The 22,942-nt window shown below is 36.3% G+C and overlaps 2 protein-coding genes across 10 annotated transcripts; one reads left to right on the top strand and one right to left on the bottom strand.

Moving 5' to 3' along the window:
• Positions 1–9,302: 9,302 nt before the first annotated feature.
• Positions 9,303–15,866, top strand: LOC107781995 (serine/threonine-protein phosphatase 7 long form homolog). Of its 7 annotated transcripts, none has more exons than XR_012695097.1 (7): positions 9,306–9,527; positions 11,733–12,522; positions 12,603–12,797; positions 12,881–13,315; positions 13,857–14,665; positions 14,761–14,893; positions 15,052–15,866. XR_012695097.1 is itself a non-coding variant. In XM_075222274.1 (6 exons), exons 2-5 carry the CDS (start codon positions 11,743–11,745, stop codon positions 14,646–14,648), a joined length of 2,202 nt encoding a protein of 733 aa, XP_075078375.1. In that variant the 5' UTR covers positions 9,303–9,454; positions 11,733–11,742; the 3' UTR covers positions 14,649–14,665; positions 14,761–15,866. The 7 variants fall into 7 exon arrangements, 4 of the variants coding, with proteins under 4 accessions (XP_075078375.1, XP_075078377.1, XP_075078376.1 ...); XR_012695098.1 differs by having other exon boundaries at positions 15,043–15,866; XR_012695099.1 differs by having other exon boundaries at positions 14,761–14,953; positions 15,052–15,190.
• A 990-nt stretch (positions 15,867–16,856) lies between these two features.
• On the bottom strand, positions 16,857–22,276 carry LOC107781996 (putative late blight resistance protein homolog R1A-3). 3 transcript variants are annotated; one of them, XM_016602825.2, is made up of 4 exons: positions 22,095–22,276; positions 21,924–21,965; positions 17,217–20,788; positions 16,857–17,116 (listed from the first exon to the last, which is right to left on the bottom strand). In XM_016602825.2, exon 3 carries the CDS (start codon positions 20,744–20,746, stop codon positions 17,252–17,254), a length of 3,495 nt encoding a protein of 1,164 aa, XP_016458311.2. In that variant the 5' UTR covers positions 20,747–20,788; positions 21,924–21,965; positions 22,095–22,276; the 3' UTR covers positions 16,857–17,116; positions 17,217–17,251. The 3 variants fall into 3 exon arrangements, with proteins under 3 accessions (XP_016458311.2, XP_016458310.2, XP_016458309.2); XM_016602824.2 differs by having other exon boundaries at positions 21,924–21,985; positions 22,095–22,275; XM_016602823.2 differs by having other exon boundaries at positions 21,924–22,000; positions 22,095–22,233.
• Between the last annotated feature and the right edge of the window lie 666 nt (positions 22,277–22,942).

Genomic DNA, 22,942 nt, shown 5'->3' with positions numbered 1-22,942 from the left:
ATGAAGTTAAGGACATGATGTCCTAAAGTTTAACAACGGAATGTGCAAAGACAAGATACTTTGTCCTTAATATTTACATGGTATTTATGAAGTTAAGGACATCATGCAAAAATATTTACACAGCACTCATAAAGTTAAGGACATTATGTCCTTAACATTTACACTGCACACATGAATTTAAGGACACCATGTCCTTAATATTTACACTACACATATGAAGTTAATGACATGAGGTCCTAAAGTTTAACAACAGAAGGTGCAAATATAAGTTAAGGACATTATGTCCTTAATATTTACACTGCACACATGAAGTTAAGGACGCCGTGTCCTTAATATTTACACTGAACATATGAAGTTAAGGACATGATGTCCTTAATATTAGCACAGAGGTATTTTTGTCCGGGCGGGTAAAAAAATTATTAAGCACTGATTAAAAAGTAAATACATTTTAAACGGTGGCTAAAGAGTAAAGACATCTCTAATTAGTGGCTAACCGTGCACTTCCCCACTTTTAAATGAGCTAACTTGGATGGTATCCAAATTACTTTAATTTGAATCGATATACAGTTAATAATTTTCTGGAAATAGAGATATTTTTATTCATTACTAAAGAGTTATAATAGTAAAGTTCTCAGTCCATTGGGATCATCTTGCCTTACATTACTAGAAGAGCTAGAGCTAGTGCATTAATACTTATAAGAACATGTAAGTTCCCATGCTTGGCTAAATTATTTCCAGTAGTAGTGGTAATATGTTTGGAGCCCATTTGGATTGGATTAAAAAAGTATTTTTTCAACAGAAATAGCTTTTAAGCCAAAAAGCAATAAGTTGGGGTTGCCCAACTTATTGCTTTTGACTGGTTTTAAATATTTTTTAATTTATTTTAAATACTTATTAACTTTGTCAAATACTAAAAAGAACTTAAAAACTGATTTGACCAACATAAAAGCCAATCCAAACATCCTCTTAGTGGTCTCCGTCTATGTGAAACAGGACTTGTATTGTAACAGATTCGATGGGCTTGGTAGGATAGCTAGATTGTTAACATAGCCTGGTTGAGACCATGGTTAGCCAAAGCGTGAGCAACTTTGTTTCCTTCACGGAAGTTGTGGTTGATCACTAGATTCTCAACCTCTTCAACAGGTACCCACATTCAGAAATTAAATTATAATAAATTAGGCAATTATTTGTTTCCCCAATAAATGGATAACCTCTGTGACATTTGTTTCAACTTCTAGGGGCATGAGGGCACATCCACAAGCCAACCGAAGTATAAGTGTGAAAGCGTGTAGTACAATATATGTGGAGTTATAAGCTCTCTAAAGAGTGTTTACATGCTATCTGGTGAAACGACTCGGCCGATCGTTTTGAGAGTTGTAGCCCCGTTTCCATATTTACTGCTCATTTTATATTTTATAGTTGTTATGTGACTTGCCGGGGTAGTCGGTTCGGGTCCGGAGTGAATTCAGAATGAAATGAGACACTTAGTCTCAAGATTGAAAGTTTAAGCTGAAATGATTAATCGGATGTCGATCAATGAGTAAACGATTTCGGAATAGAGTTTTGATGGTTCTGTTAGCTCCGTTGGGTGATTTTGGACTTAGGAGCATGTCCGGATTGTGATTTAGAGGTTCGTAGTGGAATTAGGCTTGAAATGACGAAAGTTAAATTTTTGAAAAGTTTGACCGGGAGTGATGTCACGACCCTAACCGATGGGCCGTGATGAGTGCCCGAGTTCTACCTATCGAACACTCCTAAGCATTCGTCTAAGATATAAACATGAAATAAGTGTAGGTCATGCATAACGTCTGGAAATAAACTATTGATTCATATGAACCGCATACGTGGGAAAACATGCACACACACACACACACACACACACACACACACACACACACACACACACACACACACACATATATATATATATATATATATATATATATATATATATATATATATATATATATATATATGGAATACGGTAGGGCGAGCCGACAAGGCCACATACTATATAACTATACATGACTGTCTACAGACCTCTAACAGAGTATAACTATATAAAGGACGGGATTGGGCCCCGTCATACCCATATGTATACAAAAGTATCGTACCAAAACTCAATAGCAGCTCCGGATCAAATGGAGCACACCAACTCTCGCTGAGCAAGTATCCTAAGATAGGGGACCGTCAGCCTGTTTACCTGCACCTGCGGGCATGAAACGCAGGCCCCCATGCAATATGGGCGTCAGTATGAATAATGTACTAAGTATGTAAGGCATAAAAAATAGTATATAATAGACATGAAAGAAACATGGAGTAAATGACTCAACCTGTAAATCTGAATAGATCTGTGAATCATGAAACATTTATAATGTCATGCATATGCGTACAAATGTCATATCATGCATAGGTATATGCATACATAACATCATCAAGCCTCTGAGGGCATCCCATCATATCATCTCAGCCTCTGTGGGCGAAATTATAAATGTATACCAGTTGATCTGGTGGTGGTGCGTATATAACGCCATAACCTTTCCTCATACCCCATATATATATATTATATGCGTATATAACGCCATCTGGTCATGGGTCAATATACATGTATAAATAGATGCAATGCATAATGAAGTAAGTCAATAAGATCTCTCGGAATGTCATGAGACCTATGCACAGACGATATGATAGTAGGACATATGGGGAATCAAGAACATAGGCAACCCATGTACTTCTAGGAATAGAATTATTTGTGAAAGTTGCGTACTTTCATTTCTTGCATCATATGGATCATGCCAAAAAGGAAAGAATGAATAGCCTTAACATACCTTATCACAATATTTCCAATTACCAAGTTGAACTTGCCTCTTCGTACCTTAATCTACAACAACAATAATAATACTATCATTAAGTTACGAAAGGTACAACTATCGCACAACGAACGACAAGCTTATTTTGTATTAAAACTGGCAACATCTCCCCTATAATCATTACTTCCTTCAAATTTAAGATAACACCAAACACAACAATATCAACATGTATACATTATTTTTCAACCTTATATACACCACAAAAATATTACAAAATAGCCCAACACATCACAATCTCTTCATACACAAAACGACCACCGTAGTAGTGTCAAGTGGCCCGAAAATATTACGACGAACGACCAGCCCACCACCCTGCATTTATGTCGTGTTTCTCTACAACCTTACTTCTCCAAAAATCTGCAAAACAGTAGTAAAACATGCAGCCCAACAGCAACACAAAACAGTCTCCTACAAGTGAATAACTCGAACTCACGGCTTCCGATCACCGTCCCGTGAGTTCTAACTATTAGAAAATGAATTTATCAACCTTTATTGATATTTAAACACTTAAATACAGAAAGTAAACGTTTTCCTAACTATGAAGTACCTTCCAAAACTCAAACTACAAAGAAAAAGAGAGGCGATATAGCGATACTTACGTCGTAGGGATCGTTTTAATGTTATCGTTTCTTGATTCCGTGTCCGGAATGATAATCTTGTTTGAAGCTCTTGCAGAGAGCTTAAGAGTAAAGTTAGGGGTCTTATTTGATTGTGTGTTCTGGAAAATTAAAGAAACAAACGAGATAAGGATATAAATATCCATTTTATTTGAAAAGTCAAAAGATGCTACTTGGCACCCTAGCATTGATCCTTCTTCCAACGCTTATAACTTTTTATCTGAGTGTCGTATGAATGAACGGTTAAGAGTGTTGGAAACTAAATTCCAAGAGCTTCAATTTGGTAAAAAATATGTCCCAAAAAGACCTCATATAGCATACAAAATTTATTTCTCAAAAAGCTCTGTTACAAGGCAAATCCTTAGTAAGTTTTTCAGCAACTTTAATCCGATTTTTCCCAAACTTCATATTTTTTATCCAAACATCATATATAGCCATATGATGACTTCAAAATCATTTAAATCATGATTAACAAGTCTCATATTCATTACGTCACCTTGGGACGCAGAGGGTGTAACAAGTGAACTTTTTGATATCGGGGTCGGATTCCGATTCCGAAAGTTGGAGTAGGTTCGTAATGTCAAATGTGACTTGTTGCAAAATTTGAGGTCAATCGGACAAGGTTTGATAGATTTCGGTGTCGTTTTTAGAAGTTGAATTTCCTTAGTTTCAATAGGCTTGAATCGGGGTGTGATTCATATTTTTGAAGTTGTTTGATGTGATTTGAGGGCTCGACTAAGTTCGTATGAGGTTTTAGGACTTGTTGGTATGTTTGGTTAAGATACCGGGGGTCTCAGGTTGATTCCGGATGGTTAACAGATCAAAAATTGAAGTTGAGTGATTGTTGAAGTTGGACATTTGCTGGTGTAATCGCACATGCAGAGCTTTGATCACAGGTGCGGACTGTGATGCGCATATGCGGTTTGGAGGGGAGTGTGCAGGTGGTCGCAGATGCGAAGAGTTTTCCGCACCTGCGTAGCCGCAAGTGCAGCAATAGGTGCGCAGAAGCGGAAGGCGCGCAAGTGTGATAGGGAGTTCCGCATCTGCGTAACCGCATAAGCGGCAGGAAGACCGCAGAAGCGGAAGTGGGCAGTTGAGCTGGGACCGCAGAAGCGGCTTGGATGCTCGCAGAAGCGAGTTCGCAGAAGCGAAGTGAGGGACCACAAATGCGTGGGTGATGTCGCTTCTGCGACGCCGCAGAAGTGGTTAAGTGCACGCACAAGCGGAAAGCCTGGGCAGATTATTAAAATAAGGATTCGCGATTTTGGCTTTATTTCAAACATTTCAAGCACGATTTAGGCGATTTTTGAGAGGGTTTTCGAGGGAATTCTTGAGGTAAGTCCCTTGTGCTAATTTTTTTTATCAATAATCTTGTTTTCCCATTGATTTTCCCACCTAGTTGTAGTTGGTGTGTATTTAATATGTAAATTGGGAGTTTGAGGTTAGGGATTTGGAGAGTTTGATTTGAGGATTTAGGTGACAATTTGGTGTCAAATTTTGATAAATTTGGTATGGTTAGACTCGTGGTTGAGTGGGCTTTTCGGGTTTTGTGACTTTTATTGAATTTTGAGACGTGGGCCCGGGGCCCGGCTTTTGAGCCGATTTTTGATTTTGATTAATAACTTACCATTTTCTTATGGAGTTGATTCCTTTAGCCCGTATTGATTATATCGCAATTTTTATATCTAGATTCGAGGCATTCGAAGTCCGTTTCGCGAGGCAAGGGTGTGTTGGAGTAGAGAATTTGCTCGGATTGAGGTAAGTAACAGTTCTAAATTTGGTTCTAAGGGTTCGAAATCCAGTGTTACGTGCCATGTATTTGGTTTTGAGGTGACGCACATGCTAGGTGACAGCATGTACCGTAGGAATTGTGACTTGGTCAAATTTTGTGAAAACGTGTAGTTGAATAATCTGTTCTTATCTGTACATTCTCCATGTAGTAGAGAAATCGAATCACAAATCATGTTAGACTATATGTTGGCACTGTAGGGACCCACAGAGGTCGTGTATATGTTGAATTATCTGCTAAATTGCTATTTTGTACTCAGTCACAGTTTTACTTGTTTATTATATCTCAGTCTCTATTATTCCTTGTTGATACATTATATCATTTCTGTTGGGGCTGACTTTCATGATCACTGAGAGCCCGAAAGACTGATGACTAAGTGAAGCCGAGTGCCTGATTATGAGATATTGATACTACATTACGTGAGTTATCCGTGCGGATCCAGATATTATACTATAACACGTAAGTTGTCCGTGCAAATTATAGCGCTTGGGCTGAAAGAGCCCCTCCGGAGTCTGTACACACCCCCAGTGAGCTCATGTACCTACTGAGTGCGAGTGCCGAGTGCTGAGTGAATGGAAGGGTTGAGTGACTGTGGCCTTGAGAGGATGCATTTGATGTCATTATTGTTGCACTTAACTACCATGTATCACTCTCTTGAAATTTCTGAAAGATATTACACTCTGTTTCACTTAAACTTGTCATGGAATAACTGTTTGACCTAATTTATTGAACTTGAGAGCATGCCTACTTTCCTATGTTTAAATCATTGTAATTGAATTATAATTGTATAGCTCGTCACTATTTTCAGTTCTTTATTTAGTCTTGTTACTTACTGAGTTGGTTGTACTCACGCTACACCCTGCACCTTGTGTGCAGACCCAGGTGCTTCCGGTCACGATGATTGCTGAGTTGTGGAGTTCGGATTCTCGGTGATTATCGGGGTAGCTGTTTGGCGTTTCACAGATCTTGTTTCTCCTTCCCTATCTTTCTACTTATTGTATTTAGTTGCAGATTATTATAGACAGTATTTTTCAGACTTGTGATGTATAGATACTCATGTACTCTGTGACACCCCGGTGATTGGAACTTCCGTGTTGTATTTTGGGTTTCTATCCTGTTTATGAAATCTTTTATTGTTTAAACTGCTTAAATTCGTTTTCTGTTAAAAGCGTTGAAAATATTTTTAAATATCGACTTGCCTAGTACCACGATAAGCGCCATCACGACATGTTAGAATTTTGGATCGTGACAAATGGCTAGCCCTTTGGATTATAATGCTATCAATATCAAATAGGGGAAATCAAACAAAGGCCAACATAGGGTTATTTATTATTTGGTGAAGAATTATTTATCATCATTGATACTATGAAAGTCATTGAATTAAATTAAGGGAAATTTTCATTATTACTTACGATTTTATAAAATATTTCATAATCTACAACTAATAATAGAATTACATATTCTACAACAAATGTATGGAGTCCCTATTAAAGGGGAATACCATTTTAAAACATATCTCATAATTAGCCCCTAAATTTTTTCCATATTGTTAATTATTGATGACCACTATAGCACTATCTCACATTGATATATCAAATGATCTCATCTCTTTCTATCTGTGTGAATAATCAATCAAATAAAGAGGACCCAAAATTTTAGCAAACTTTAAAGGGTCCCTTGACCACCATCAAAAAGAAAATATATATATATATATATATATATATATATATATTGAACTGATGAAAAGAAACATCATTAATAAATATATATATATATATATATATATATATATATATATATATAATATATACAATAATACATTATAAAAAGAATTGGGGGAAGTAAACACGTTTCCGCTGATGGGGAAATAAAGAAGAAGCAAATTTGAGGGAAACAAATATAATGTATATATTATTAAATGTATATAATAAAATATATATTATTAAAATATACAATAACATAATATATGTATATGTAATATAAAATAATATATTATAAAAAAAACGGGGGAAGCAAACACATTTCCGCTGAAAATTTCGTAAGCCTTAGATTATTTTTGGATGATGTATAGGGTTCAAAGAGAGAGAAATTGGGGGTGAAAATTGATATTGATTGATATGTTAGGTGAGGGAGAATCATAAAAAGATAACTTTTAAGTGGAGAGAATCTCAAGAGAGATTTTAGGCGATGAAAAGTTGTATATAATTTAATTAAAAAGATAGGATTTTAAAATAAGTTGTACTAAAGATAATTTTGTAAAAACAGTTATAGGGATTATAAATAAGTTTTTAAAGGGTTGTATTCTATGTAAATTAAATAGATATAATACTAGACTACTTACTTATTATAAAAAAATAATAATACTAGACTACTTACTTTTGTTGACCCGCAACAACAAGGTAGTACTTTTTTTTCTAAATATCAAGGCCTCAAATGTACCTAAATTGACATATAACTTAAGTTTTTCAGATTCTTATTTTTCTCTAATAATTGCTATATTTTAATTCTTTATATTTATCACAAAAAACTGCTCATCATTTTTAAGTCCAAAATTCTCGAACACAGTATATACTTATTGGTATCTATTTTTTTTTTTAAAATGAGCTAGAAAGTTCCTAATGTCATATATAAATATTGCTTCATTTGATAATGTTTTTTCTAGTATAATCTATATTATATTAAAAGCACGAAGGCCCTTAGCAAAATGTCGTTCGTCTTTTTTACCCTTTAAAAAAAAATATACACGGGACAAAGTCATTTTAATTATTTTCCTAATATTTAGGAATAGTTATTTAATTATTGTCCTAATATTTAGTTATTCAAAATCAACTATATTTTGTGTACCAAAGCCTTCCTTATTTGAATTGTGTGTAATATAATAGATTTGAAAAGGAAAAGTAATTTTCAATTTTTAAAAAGAAAAGGAAGAGTAAGATTAGTCTTTGAATGTGTTCGCTTCGCGCTTTGACTTCCGTTTGTTCAATTTCAAAACTAAAAATAAAATACACAATAAATATTTTAGATTAACACAAATTAAGTAATTGTATTGCCATCATCCTTTCTTTTTTCTCTATAGTAATATTTTACAATTAAATTTTCATCACAATTAAAAATATTAATATTACAATACATGACAATTCGTAGGAACAATATTGTTGTAATGTATTAAAATGTTCACACTTTGAAATCAAATAAAATTATAAAATATTTGTTAATTTCCTATGTTAGAAATTTTAATTTTTTTAGAATTTTAAAATCAATTAGAATAACATATATCAATTTGTTACAAAAAAAGTATAATGCATATTACTTTTATTTATTAACTATTCTTTCTTTAATACCTATATTTTATAAATTTAAAAAATTTAACAAACTGACATATTAAGGCGAAAATTAAATAGTTTGATTTTCGTATTAAGAAGTCAATTGAAAAATAAAGGAGATGATATTTCTACTTGATCTATTTGAGTCAAACATATTAGACTTATATTCATTATTTTCATGAACTTATTTTTTATTTTATTTTTTATCTCAAACACATTGTTTAAAATTATTTATCTAACTTTATAATTTTATACTCATTACTATAAGTTCAAGTACAATGTACGTACTCTAATGCTAGATTATATTAAGTTTTATCTATTTATCTATATATTAATCTCTCCCAATATATATATATATATATGTACTTCTAAATTTATTTCAGTTAGCTAAATATGATCAGCATTCATCATTCTCAAGAACTTATAATTTTACTTTAATTTTTATTTTATAATTCAGACATATTATTTAGTAATGTATGTGACTTTTAAAATTGTGTTGTAGTTGAGACGAGTTTCAAGCAAAATACGCGTACTTTAAAACTAGTTTACTTTAATTTTAGCGAAACAACTATTCTACTTCTCTTTTATTGTTTTTGTTAACTTTAAGAATTACTTGTATAATTTAGACAGTTAATATAGAAATTGAATAACCTTAGACAACACCGAATATAGTGTGTTTATTCCCATGTTTTTGGCCATTTGCCTAATTTAACATTTAATTTAACTTACAAAGAAAAAAAGAGAGCAGATCGGGTACAAGCTTTTAGAAATTTACAAATAAAGTGCTCCTCCACCTTGGTCTGCTATGTGAAACCATCCGCCGCCCCCTTCCGACGAACGGAACTTCATTGCCAGGTTTCACGCTCTCTGACTTATTCTTCTTCTTCTTCTTCAGCAAAAGCACGTACCTGTATTCTCGAGGCTTCAGGTTCGTCCAAGATAAAAGCCCTAACAGTGCCAATTCGCCCTTCCAATTTTGTTCCTATCTAATTCTGAATTGCATGCTGTTGACTTTTTATGTAGTAGTATTTACTGTTTTTATGGTGTAAATTAGTGGTGTCGAGTTTGCATTGTGGTTCAGATTTTATGGTTTTGAGTTTGTAATCAAAGATATGGGGATAATTTTAGTAGCACATAGTTGTTGAGATTTGCCTTGAATCTTCTGAAACCTAAGTATATATGTCAGTTATGAGTTTTTGTACTTATCTCGGACTAATGCTTGCTCAATTCCCCTTCATCTGCTTGTTTTTTCCCCCAAAGAATGCCAACACTTTTCCGGATAAAATGCATATTTAGATGTATTGAGAGCATAAAGTGTTTCACTAAACTGAATGTAAGTTTTTTTTTTTTAAAAAACTGAATCTGCTGAAGACATTCTGTTAGTGTTTAACTTATCAAAAACCTATCAAAGATAAATGAATTAAATAGTTAGTTTTCGGAGAATTGCTGGCTGTTTGATTTTGAAAATGTTCGTACAGTTCAGCATGATAATTTGCAAAGGTACAAATTTTATTCATAACAAGTACGGAAATTTAAAGAAACAAGATAATAGCTTAAGGCACCACATTGCATCCAAGGGTGTGACCTAGTGGTCAATGAAGTGGGTGAGAACTATGAGGTCAGGTTCAAATCCCAGCGGAGGCAAATACTAGGTGATTTCTTCCCATCTATTCAAGCCTTGGTGGGACAAGAGTGGGTTGCTCTAGTGGTAAGCACCTTCCACTTCCAACCAAGAGGTTGTGAGTTCGAGTCACCCCAAGAGCAAGGTGGGGAGTTCTTGGAGGGAGGGAGCCGAGGGTCTATCGGAAACAGCCTTTACCCTGGCCTCTCTACCCCAGGGTAGAGGTAAGGTCTGCGTACACACTACCCTCCCCAGACCCCACTAGTGGAATTATACTGGGTTGTTGTTGTTGTTGTATTCAAGCCTTGGTGGATAGAGTTACCTAGTACTTGTTGCTGGTGTGAGGTGGCAGGTATCCCGTGGAATTAGTCGAGGTGCACGCAAGCTGGCCCGCACACCACGGTTATAAAAAAAAGAAGCTTAAGGCACCACATCATAATTCTAGTACAATATGCTAATCATCCTCTTCGCTATCAAGCACCACTTACATTTCGTCTTCTTCTTCCTCTTTCTCCTTTTCCTCCTCTTTTTCTTCTGGTGGATTTTGACCCCAACCATAATCGTCATAATTAAGTTAAAGGTTCTCCTCAAGCTCTCTAATCTCCTGTCTATCATTGAGATAATTGCTCGCTTTATTCTGACTGCAATATGGCTCCCCAATAGTTGAATAATAATCTAATGTTTCTGGCAAATGCTTTGGAAGTCCTTCATGCAATGCAATTTTTCATTCTCCAAGAGATCCCAATACTCTTCTTCATCTCCTTTCCAAAACTTAATGTCTTCCAATGCATGAAACTGACTTTTCCATTTCAAGAATTCCTTTAGACAAAAGTTGAATTACTGCTCCTCTATCTAGAAAATGATTTGCTTGGTATGTGGGTGATATAGCTTGCAGAACTGGAAGACTGTTCCATCGACATAACACTTCCTAGGCGGACCGCTTAGAGTATAACTCAACCCACTTCAGAGTTTCTCCCCATATAGGCATATACGTATCCCTTTAGGTTTCCAAGAGTGTACCTCACCCTCTATAATATGACCCGTGATTTCGAGGGATTGATTGAAAGATATTGGTTGGTTCTGAAAAAAAGTAAAGGTTATCGTACCATTTATCACCGACAATGTCCAAATAGCAACCAAGCATGTTAGGTTCGAGATAAGGCTCAATCGTGTTTAAATTTCACTCCTTCCTTGAGGGTTCCTCGAACTACCTTCTCCCTTATGTTATTTTGCTAAACTGTGCAATGAAAAAAATGTTTTTTTGGCATGGTTAAATTTTTAACTAGAAACTCAATTAATTTGAATGAGAGGGATGGGTAGTTTAAACTTTGAACAAATGAGGATGTTGTTCCCTTTATATAGAGTAGATCATGGTAGGTTTTGGTATATGTCTATTGGTCATTGACTGATGGTTCGTTGGTCGACATGATTTATCAGTATAACTTTATTGATTTATTGATGCATGTTTGAAAAGTAACCTAACGCGATTATTTTTTTTTTATATATATATAGGTTCAGTCACATGGAGGATCAGAGGTTGACACAGCTACATCCTGGGTCGTTAGACCATAGCGTACTGACAAGACAAAACCATCACAGGTCGAAGGACGTATGGAATGGTGAGGTGGAAAAGCCTATTTTATGTAGACGATCAGATGGTAATTTTTGGAATTTGGTTCATGATCGTCCCATTCATCGACGTGTCCTGCAAATATTAATTGATGCAGGATTTTACGGGGTCTATCGAGTAGGACGTATACAATTAGACCATGCTTTTATTACTTCTCTTGTTGAGAGATGGCGTCCGGAGACGCATACTTTTCACCTAAGAGTTGGGGAAGCCACTATTACGCTACAGGATGTAGCTATTTTGTATGGATTGCCAGTAGAGGGAAGGCCAGTATTGGGCATTGATAGTACAAGAAAGACCGAAGAGTGGCAGAATATGTGCGACGCGTTGCTTGGTTTTAGACCACATAGTTATTGTTTATTTGGTAGTAGGCTTGAGATTAGTGCACTAGCTACATACATGGAGCAATTGCCTTTGCTAGATGATGATGCAGATGAGGTAGTTGTACATCAGAGGGCTAGGTGCTATATGTTATGGATGATCGGGGGTATACTGTTTCCTGACACATCAGGAAACAAGGTTAAGTTAATGTACTTGACGCTGCTCGATGACATCACGCAGATTGGTACGTATAGTTGGGGTAGTGCTGTGTTGGCGTGCTTGTACCGTGCATTGTGTAGAGCTACTCGGCCAAAAAACAATGAGTTATGTGGCTTCATACCACTTCTACAGGCATGTATTTCCTTATATGATTATTTATATTTTCATTTTAATATAAAATTAATTTTATTATTTATTTTTGATATACTTAGGTATGGGCATGGGAGAGACTGAAGATGGTTCATCCAGACAGACGTCAGGCAAGAGAGGGTGCTATTAGATTCTCCAATGATCTCCCTGGTCCGCCACATGCATGTAAATGGAACGTTCAGCTTAGTTGGACACATACAACGCAATACGTGTTGCCATTATTTCGGGACCAGCTAGATAACCTTGTTGATGAACATGTATAACTTATCAGCTCTATATATGTTTTATAGCAAGTGTTATATTCATTTTATGGCTAATAGTTTGTTATTTTTCCCAACAGTTTGTTTGGGAGCCGTATACTCTAGATGTGATGGAGAATCTTCCCGAGTATTGTCGATCAGGAGAGTACTTTTGGCGTGCTGTGGTGCCGCTCCTATGTTGGGACGTGTTGGAGATGCATCAGCCCAACAGGGTCCTCAGACAATTCGGAATGCGTCAATTCATACCTGTTTCCTGCAATTTTGCGGACAATCACGACATGCATGATCGTCGTGGCCGACAAAACACAGATTGGGCTAGAGAACATGCGAGGCTCATACTTGTCTGGAATGATCGTGCTAACCAAGTTTGTGAAGCCCGGCTAGCAGATGGACCCATTGCGTATGATGATGATTACCTTGTCTGGTATCGTCGGATTACTCGACAGATTATCGGAAATCCCAGTTTCCAATTTCCAAAAGGGTATGCATCCCTTGCACCAGTGGCCGAGGTTATGGTATGTACTTGCATTAAGATAAGTTAATCGCATTTTTTATATAATGTATCATTTTCTGTGGAATTCATTCTTATGTCAGAAAAACCAGCTAATTAGTTCATTTGATATATTGTATAGTGTGCACCAGTGATATATTATAATTTTTGAACCTATTCTCTAGGTGTATATTTTGGTAGATATCTGAAATTGTTCAAAAGTTGGTTTTCATTGTATCCTGGAATACATCTCTACCTTTTTCAGCCTTATGCCCAGCAAACTTTTGCTTTTTGATTGCTTTTTTCCATTTCATAATAATTTCTGGCATGTGTAACTTTTGGATAGCTGCTGATAGCATGTCTCTTGGAAGACACTTCGGTTGAATTATTACTGCTCTTTTTATTTTCACATCATTTATACCTTAACTTTTTCGGTGTATTTGTGGGCCTTATTTTCTGTCAAAAATACAGGAGGAAAAGGTTGATGAGCTAGTTAACTATCATGTCAGCTGTGGTTTTATTAGTTTGTATTAGAAAAATAATGATCCTCGATTTTGTAATTCCAGGCGCGTCAGTTGCATATGATATATCAATATGGGATTGAATTGCGACAACAACCATCAATGGAGGTTGCTGGAAGGAAAGTCATGGAGATGTGCAGTGATGGTTTGTCAGCAGCGATCGAGGCTCAGAGGCTTCGTGTTCAGCCAATGTATGTTCCAGTTGAGCAGCCTTTAGTTGATCATGCTGTTAATCCACATAAACGTGGAAGGGCAGGGAGACGCAAAAAGAGACGTGCGATAGCAGCAACTAATGTTGAAGAAAGGTCTGAAATGTCTAATACAAATTCGGATTTGGAGCGCGATAGTGGTGCAGGTGGTTCTGTTAAGGGTGATGGAAATTTAAATGTTGAAGCTGAGCTTGGTATGGATTCATCACAGTTTGCAGAGCCCCGTTTTGATATGGCATGTAGTTCAACACAATTTAGAGATGGGAATGGGGATGGTTCTGAATTGCATAATGTTGACATTCAACTTGTACTTTATCAGACCCCACCCTCTCAGCAGTTTGATATGAATAATTTCGGAGACGGGTTTGATGATGACGACGTACACCACTCCCCTGCCCGTCCTGATCGACAGGTTAACTATGATAATACCCCTAGCCAGATGACTTTAGAGGCCTCTTATGTTACAACTATTGGTTCTGTGGATGATAAGCCTATGGAGCAAGCAATTCCAAGCCGAGGAAGAGGGCGAGCGAGATTTTACAAACGTCGTGTTAATAACAATGTAGATGCACCGCGGCGACAAAATCCTGCACACCCTATAGCGCCACTACGTTGCTATAAACCCTAAAGAACCCTAGCAACTAGGTGCTCCTAATTTCTCATGAATTTGTATACTAACGCTGCTAGATAGAGTGGTTATTGGGGTTCTAAAAATCTAACTTAAGTTTTGCTTTTTGCAGTATACACAAAGTCAAACTTCGGGATGAAGTTATGTGCATGAAAGGAAGTGACTTCCTAGAGGGGATATCTACTACCTGTACCCTTCGTTTATAAGGAAGACTTGCACATTTATTCTACCCATGGATTTCCCAAGTTAGCATGAATAAAGCTTGCACGTTTGTTTTATTTCATGTTGTGTTGAGTGGCTTTAAAGTTAATAGGCGATACCACTTTATGGCTTAAATAGTGAAACAGATTGCTTTACATGGCCCTCTAAAAGAAGTTTTCTCAGATCTATTCAGTTTGTGCAGGATACCAGATGCTTTTATTGAAGATTGGAGCTTACAAGGCTGGAATATACCTTTTAGGCGACTGGCGAGTGCTGAATGATCGGGAGGTGGATAGAATTACTGAGTTCTTCAAGATGCTGGACATGTTCAAAGGCACAACTGACACTGGAGATTCCATGGGGAAGGTAATGGCAGAAAATGTTTAACAGTTAAATCAACATATAATGCATTAACTGCTACTGGATAACAAGACACAAGATGGCCTTGGAAGAATAGTTGGAGAGCCAGGACTGCTGTTAAAGTGAGATGTTTCTCTTGGTTGGCAGTAAGGAGAGCATGCCTTACTCATGAAAACCTGCAAAGAAGGGGAATACTGTTAAGTTCAAGATGCTTTTTATGTTAGGAGTGTGCTGAAAATGAGAGTCATTTGTCTTACGTTGCAAAGTGACTGGTCATGCCAGAGTCCGCTATTTATATGCTGAAGTGCTGGAACAAAGTGGGAGGCAGTGTAAGGAGTAAGAGGTGGTGGAAATCTATCCTAGTTTGTATATGGTGGACTGTATGGAGTGAGAAATACAAGATGCTTTGAAGATAGTAGTAGCTCTACACAGAGACTTGAGATGAACTGTGTAATAGCCTTATATTTCTGGTGTAAAGAAAACTTTGTAGAAGATGCTGAATCTTTACTAGACTTTTTGGAATCTCTGTACTTAGTCCTAGTAAGTAGTCCTTGTAAGATGAACAAGCTTTTGTTTAGATATTTTGTAAATATGGTTGCTGATGAATATACTGTTACCTATTTAAACAAATAGTGAAACAGACTGACTTCAAGTTTAGTTCCACTTCTGAAATTCTATATTGACAATGATGTCAAGGGATGATGCTATTGATGGTAAAAAATATCATGATTTCATATGATGTTCTTTGTTTTTCACTTCTCCAATTCCTTATCCCATGTTATAATTTGTGAGCTAATTAATGTCAATCCTGCTGTGTTGTGTTAAACTGGCGGTAGAGAAAGGGACTGCTCAAGGTGGAAACAAGTCATGCTTCAAGCAGTTGTCTGGCTGCATATTCTTGGGCTTGTGGGACACTTTATATTCGGTTGCCTTTAATTTAGTTATTTTTTTTTGGCGGGGAAAAATATTGTGCGATACATTGATTGCTATCTCATGCAGGAGCCTGAGACAAAAATGTGCGAGAATATTGTGTGGATTGAATAACTGTCTAGGCAGTGCAATCTTGAGTGAGGTCTTCTAAATGTTCCTTGTATTGCATGAGTTTATGTTATCATGGTAAATTTCACAAAGCTTCTCAATTGGCAGCCAGATGACCTGTTAAAGCATTCTACAAGGTGTTTCTTTGTTGGATACATTAATTGGTTTTGCAATCAACATATCCAACACTAACTCAAAACCTGCAATCTACTTTATTGGCTAACATGTAATCTCATGGATTTATATCTTAACTTTCTAAACTTGGATGTTTATTATTTTTCTCAGCTTGGTGGGCAGACACAATTTTCTAGTCTCAACTAAGAGTACCTTCCAAGAATTGTTCCATGTTTTGCAGACGTACTTTGAAACCAGAACCAGCAGGTGCTCACCAGACCTCACACAACATCTTCAATGCCCCATTTTCCTTGTGGTTGTATTTTGCCATTATTTGAGCTAGCTATTACTAACCTATGATGCCATGACTTTTTTTATCATTTACATAATCATTCACAACTTTTTTTGATATCCATTTCCCACATAAAACATCTAGTGCCCTGAAGTTATCTCATATTTCCTGTGACAGAGGTAACTTCTTCACAAACTATCAATGTGCAAGCATATAAAATACCATATAAAGAAATAATGTTCACATGTCAATGCAATGGATCCTTCCAAAGAAATAATTTTTCAAGTACAAACACAAATTGGAAAAGAAAATGTTATCAATTTTCCCAGCTTCCATCTAGCTGGATATGTTATTGTGCATAAAAAAAACAAAGGAAAAAAGAGAATCACTGGTTCCTTAAAATCATCCATGACTATGCTGAAGATCTATATCTCCTCTATCATTCAATCACAACCTTTCTCCTCTGCAAAGCAAAGAAACACTTCTCAGGTTTGTTTTAATAAGATTTAAGAGGTTAAATGTACAAGCTAAGAAGATGGTGCAAATAAGCTTGAGTCACTTACCTGTTAAACCAGGGTTGCATCTTTTTATTTGCTTGTCAGGCTGAGGAATCTAAGTGATAAATAATGACCTTGATCTCCTTGTCATATTCTTCCTTTTGCTCTTCCTGAATTTGCCTGACTGATTTTTCAAGAGACTCACCACACCGTTTCACTTCAATCATCTTTATACTTGATATTTCTCCAATAGCAGAAGGGATTTCTTGAAGATGGAAGCAACTTTCTACCAGAAGCCGTTCGAGGTTTTGCAAGGACTCATCTGAGGCATTCCATTCTGTAATTTTGAGGGACCTCAATTTAAGAACCTTAAGGCTCGGAAACTCTTCATCTTCAACGTCCCATTTTCCTTCCTGAAATGCTCTATGCTCCAACTTGAGAACCACTAAATTTGGTAATCTCCCGATATTAGACATTTCAGTTTGTGGCAACGAAACATCAGATAAAGTTAGCTTTGTCAGCGTCTCGGGCATGCTGAATTTCAAGATCTTACCATTCACACTAAGTGTTTCAAGTGGAAGAGCATCTAATTTGAGTTTCAAAGGCTCTTTACAGTGGCACTTGAGCTTTCGCAGTCTGGTCGCCTTCTTGATCATGTAGTCTGCTAGCTTATTAGTGAGAGACACAGTGGCCAGGGTCTCTAAGCAACATAAGTTTGTCGATTTGCGAGGAATGCGTCCATCAAAAGATGCAACAGGTTGTACATGCACATGCTTTAACCTTGGCATATTCCAGATGGCCATCGGCAATATTGTACCGCTGCCCACTGTTATTACAAGCAAAACTTCAAGGTTTGAAAGGTTTGCTATCCATAATGGCATAGATTCTATATAGCCTTTGATTCCTAAGTACTTCAAAAGAATAAGCTCTTTTGATCTCTGGAATGAACTGTCTGACACAGGACATTCCATTTGCAGAACTTTTAGAAGTTTGAAGTTTTCGAGATCAAAAAATTCTTGGCAGCCAGATTTCGGGGGTTTGAAGAATACAGAACGAACTTGCAGGTTTCCGATCCTCCCTGCCCAATAAAGGCTATGATGAATGCACAGCCTCCGGTGCTCATAAAAGGAACTAGTCAAATCTTTGTTCTCAGTACTTGTTATCTGCATAAACTTCTCTTCCTTAGCTTTTGTTGCACAAAAATCGTGTAGCATATCATGAATGTGACATGATCTGACTCCTCCGGTAGACCTTTTCTTGTTAACCATTACCAAGCTTCTACCGATGAGATCATTCAGTAAACTTTCTGCAACGAGCTCTACACTCTTTTTCTCTCTATTTGGAATAAATCCCTCAATAGTCCACAACCACGCCAAGTTTGAGATTGGAATTTCTTCATCCTCACGAAATGATGCAAAATAGAGAAGGCAGGGCTTGAGGTGATCTGGCAAGTGCCTGTAGCTCAATTCTATTATATCAAGGCACTTTTCACTAATATCAGTATCTGAATTTATACTTTCTGCAATTTTTCTCCAATTTTCCTTGTTTTTCTCTTTCTTTGTCAAAACACCAGCTACCAAAATCACCAGGAGAGGTAGTCCTTGACACTCTCTTGCAATTTCTTCTCCTACTTCACATAGTTCTGATGGGCAAGTTGGTTTGTTGAATAACTTAATTTGCAAGAGTTCCCAACTTTCTTCTGTAGAAAGAAAACGAAGTTGAAGAGGTGGTCTAGCAGGGTTAATATCTGAAGCCACATCACTGAGTCGGCTGGTTAATAAAATCCTGCTTCCATTTTCATTAACTGGAAAACATCCCTGGAACTCTTCCCATGCGTTAATACTCCATACGTCATCAATGTAGAGAAGGTACCTCTTTCCCATTAAAAATCTTCGCAGAGCAACTACTGGATCTTTCTCATTCTGTTGACTGGGACCTCGGACTTGATTCAAAATTTCCAGCAACAACTTTCTCCGGTCATATGTTTGGGAAAGACAACACATAGCATAGACGTCGAAATGATGCCTTATGGTTTCATCATGATAAACTTTCTTTGCAAGTGTAGTCTTTCCAAGACCAGGCATCCCTACAATAGACACAAAATCTAATTTCTTTGGTCCTCCAACGAGCTGCTTTATAAGTGACTTTGCCTCTTCATCAAAACCTACCACTACCTCATCATATCCTGGAGTTATCTCAACTTCTTGTGGGACAAGATCTGGTGCTTCTTCTCCGATAAGGACTTCAACTTCTTGCACATGGAACTCTGCTAATTGATCATTGACAAGCTTAATTTCTATTGTGGTCTTACATAACAAATGCTGATACCAAACAGGATAATCTCCCATAACCAGGCAATCAATTATGCGTTCTGCCTGGTATGCTAGAGATATCACTTTTGTCCAAAGATCACGTTTCTTCACCTCCTCAAAGGCATGCTGTTGCTTCACAAATTTCTCCAACAAGGATCTTAAGATAGATAACTCCTCCTGAGCTTCTGCAATAAGATCCTTGACAGCAGAATCACACTTTCCATTTTGCAGCAGCTCTTTCAGATAGCGTAAGAGGGAGTCAATAAAGCCTAGTCCATCTGTCTTGGGGAAATTATATTTTGATGACAGTGGAGATTTCAGAATCCTGTCATTTAGGTCTTTCATGACAACTTCAATCTTTTTCAATAAGTCAGAGAATACCAAGTTAACTTCTGCTGCTTTGTCAACAGAGAAAGAGTAAGCAACAGAAGCTACCTCAGCAATAAGACCTTCAACGTGAGTGAGTATATCACTCAATTTTCCCTGGTCAACATATGGATCTTCAGGTGGATAAATAAGCAATGTTAGCAATTGCTTTGATGCCTGGCAAATGCTTTCGGCTTGATCCTTCATAGGAGGAAGCATCAAAGAACATGCTTCACTATTTAATAACTTTGAATGGTCCTTCAAGAGAAAATGAACGGAATCTTCAACAAGTTTTATCACATCCTGGTTGTACTGATTTTGTGACTTAACCAAACATCTTAGAGCCCCTGTATATATTTTCGCGACTTGGGGCTCAATGGGCTTGATCTCTTGCAAAACGTTTGAGATCTTAAGAATCAAGCAAGATGCCAGGTCTTCATCCATTTCTTCCACAAAACATAGGTAACAGATGTAAGCAGCATTCCGAGTGACAACCTCCATATGATTAAAGAGAATTCTGGATTTCTCTAGTTCCACACTTGCATCTTTTATGAATCTGAGGAAGGTTTTCAGATACTTTAGACTTTCTTCAAGGACTTGAAACTCTTTCTTTAGAAGATCAAACTTGTTCAACTCTTTCTTTTTTTTGAAAAGATCCTTCACATTCTGAAGGATGTAGTCAATGAACTTCTGAAACAATGGACTGCATAAATTTGGTAAAGGCCACCTTCCTGGATCCAGTGAAAGGAGAAACTCATAACCTTCTTTGACTTCAGCAGAAGATAAGTCTGCCCTTGGACCTGAAACAGTATCTCCAACTTGCATTCCATGTCCTCTCAACCTCCCATCCTTAATCCTCCCTTTTTGAGTTGCCCAATACAAAAATGTATCAAGAAATCTCCTCTCTATTTCAGACATTTGTTCTCTCGCGGAGTAGTCCTCAGAATGGCATAGACAGGTCTGCAAGTAAGAAATTAAAAAGAAATCACATTCCAAGACCAAACATGAGCTTATAACATTTTTTCCTACTGTATAAACATGTAATGCTTGATGACAACTAACAATTAATATTCCAGGAAAAAATAAAGGATAAGTTCTGCTTTTACATTGTTTTGGTGCATGAAATAGAATAAGTACCCTGTATAATATTTTAATTTCTTTTTATATGCAGAAAGTGATCCTACTTTACCCTGTAAACTAATCCATAAGTTATATCTGAATTCACAATGCGTATTGTAACTCTATATAGTACAATTAGGCAACTAGGAAAAAATTCACCAGGATAATATCAGGGAAAAAACAAATCACAGAATTGTTCAGAAGATGGGCATTTCATACGAACTAGAGATGTTTCCACAAGTCATAAAAAGTAGTGAATCTGATAAATTGAGTGATGCATTGGTAGATCTAATCACAGCCATGAATAGCAAGCACAATATGGGAATTAGTTGAATTTTCAGAAGGATTTACACTTACTATGCATGATGAGTCTTTCTGAACTAAATGTGACAAAAATATATTGACCAACAAAGAGCTGGATAAGTTGCCAAAGAATGCATTATATAGGAAGGTTTGACTAGCACTAGAATTTCTCTCTTGGATCTAAGAAGGAATCTTTCAAAACTACTGTGACTTTAGCAGCTTATTCTAATGGAACTACATTAAACGTACATGAAAACAACATTCTCAGATAGGATCTTGATGGAAAATTTACATGAAAACCAGAATGTTTTGTGACAATAAGGATTCAATCTTTGTGCTAACAATTGAAAAATCATAATCAGTGGCAGAAGCAGGATTTTTGCTAAGGAGGTTCAAAAAAGAAAAAAGTTAAAAAAAATTGTAGCTTGTGGGAATTGAACCAATGACCTTACAAAAGTTTTGAACCCCTTGATCACTAAGCTATGCTTATGGGCTATGTCAAGCAGATTCGCAACATATATATAGAGGTAAAAAATAGATTTTGCCGTGATTTTTCGGCGATCCACCCCCCCTAAATCTGCTCCTAATCATAACACTCCTAGTTGTTATTGTTCATAAAGAAAGTATGAGCTAACAGAAAGAAGCTGTGAACTAAAACTGAAGAAATGCAAACCTGGATGATTGTTGTGTTCTTCTTCTTATTATGATAAAAAAGCTGCAAGAATGATCATGGACCTGCAGCAAGTTAAGCTAGAACAAATGCAGGAATTACCCAGCAAAAAAGGAAGATGAAAGAAAGAAATGGCAAAAGAAAATTAAGTAAGTTTGTTAAAAAGTTTATTACCTTTGGTAACTTTGACAGAGCAGAAAGAAATGATCTAGGCTTCACACCCTTATTACCAATTTGTTCTACACATAATGCTAATCAGTTTCCTGCTAAGTATATTGTTGCTGACCGTTTACCAAAAAGAAGAATGAACAAGAGATTTGAAGAGTACTTGGTGAGAGCAAGTCAAGGTGGGTTCTTTTTAGTTTTTACTAATAAATTATTATATATAGTACTCCATTTAGGTTTTTCTTTTTTCAATAACCATTGACTTGTTAATAATAGAAGACTTTAGAGATTTAAGAACATGAACGCGCCATTATCATCACTAAATATTGCATATAAACAAATTACAGCTAATAAATAATAAATAATTATGCAACTTGATAGCAGAAATCAATTATCTATATGCTTGAGATTGACCTCTTATAATTACCATTTGTCTATACTTGATCATATCAAGATTCCTTTCCCACTAGGTGTTTTTTGCTGAGCATTTTATTTACATTTGTTCCTAAAAAAAAGAAGACCATGAACAAGAGACTGGGAGGCTTGGGAGAGCGAGGTTGTTTCTTTTTAACATAGTATATATATTTTAGTAATTTACATTTGGTCGGCCATGTTAGGTGCGACAGATTTTTTATTTAACTAATGTCTGGTTACGCGGTTGCACGTGTACCCATATCAATAAATATAAAAATTAAAAAAAATATAAATTAATATTATAAAAAAATATTTTTGAGCGACAAAAATTAAAGAAAGAAGTATGAGTTCTTGATATCTTATGGTGATCTAGATATATTTGTTAGCTTGTTTCAAAAAACCAAAACACCTTCGGCGTGGCAAAAAACTATATACTTCGAGTA

The sequence above is a fragment of the Nicotiana tabacum genome, chromosome 9, assembly GCF_000715075.1.
Source record: "Nicotiana tabacum cultivar K326 chromosome 9, ASM71507v2, whole genome shotgun sequence".
NCBI lineage: Eukaryota > Viridiplantae > Streptophyta > Magnoliopsida > Solanales > Solanaceae > Nicotiana > Nicotiana tabacum.
Note: the sequence above shows the minus strand (reverse complement) of the source record. Positions and strands in the feature narration are given on the sequence as shown.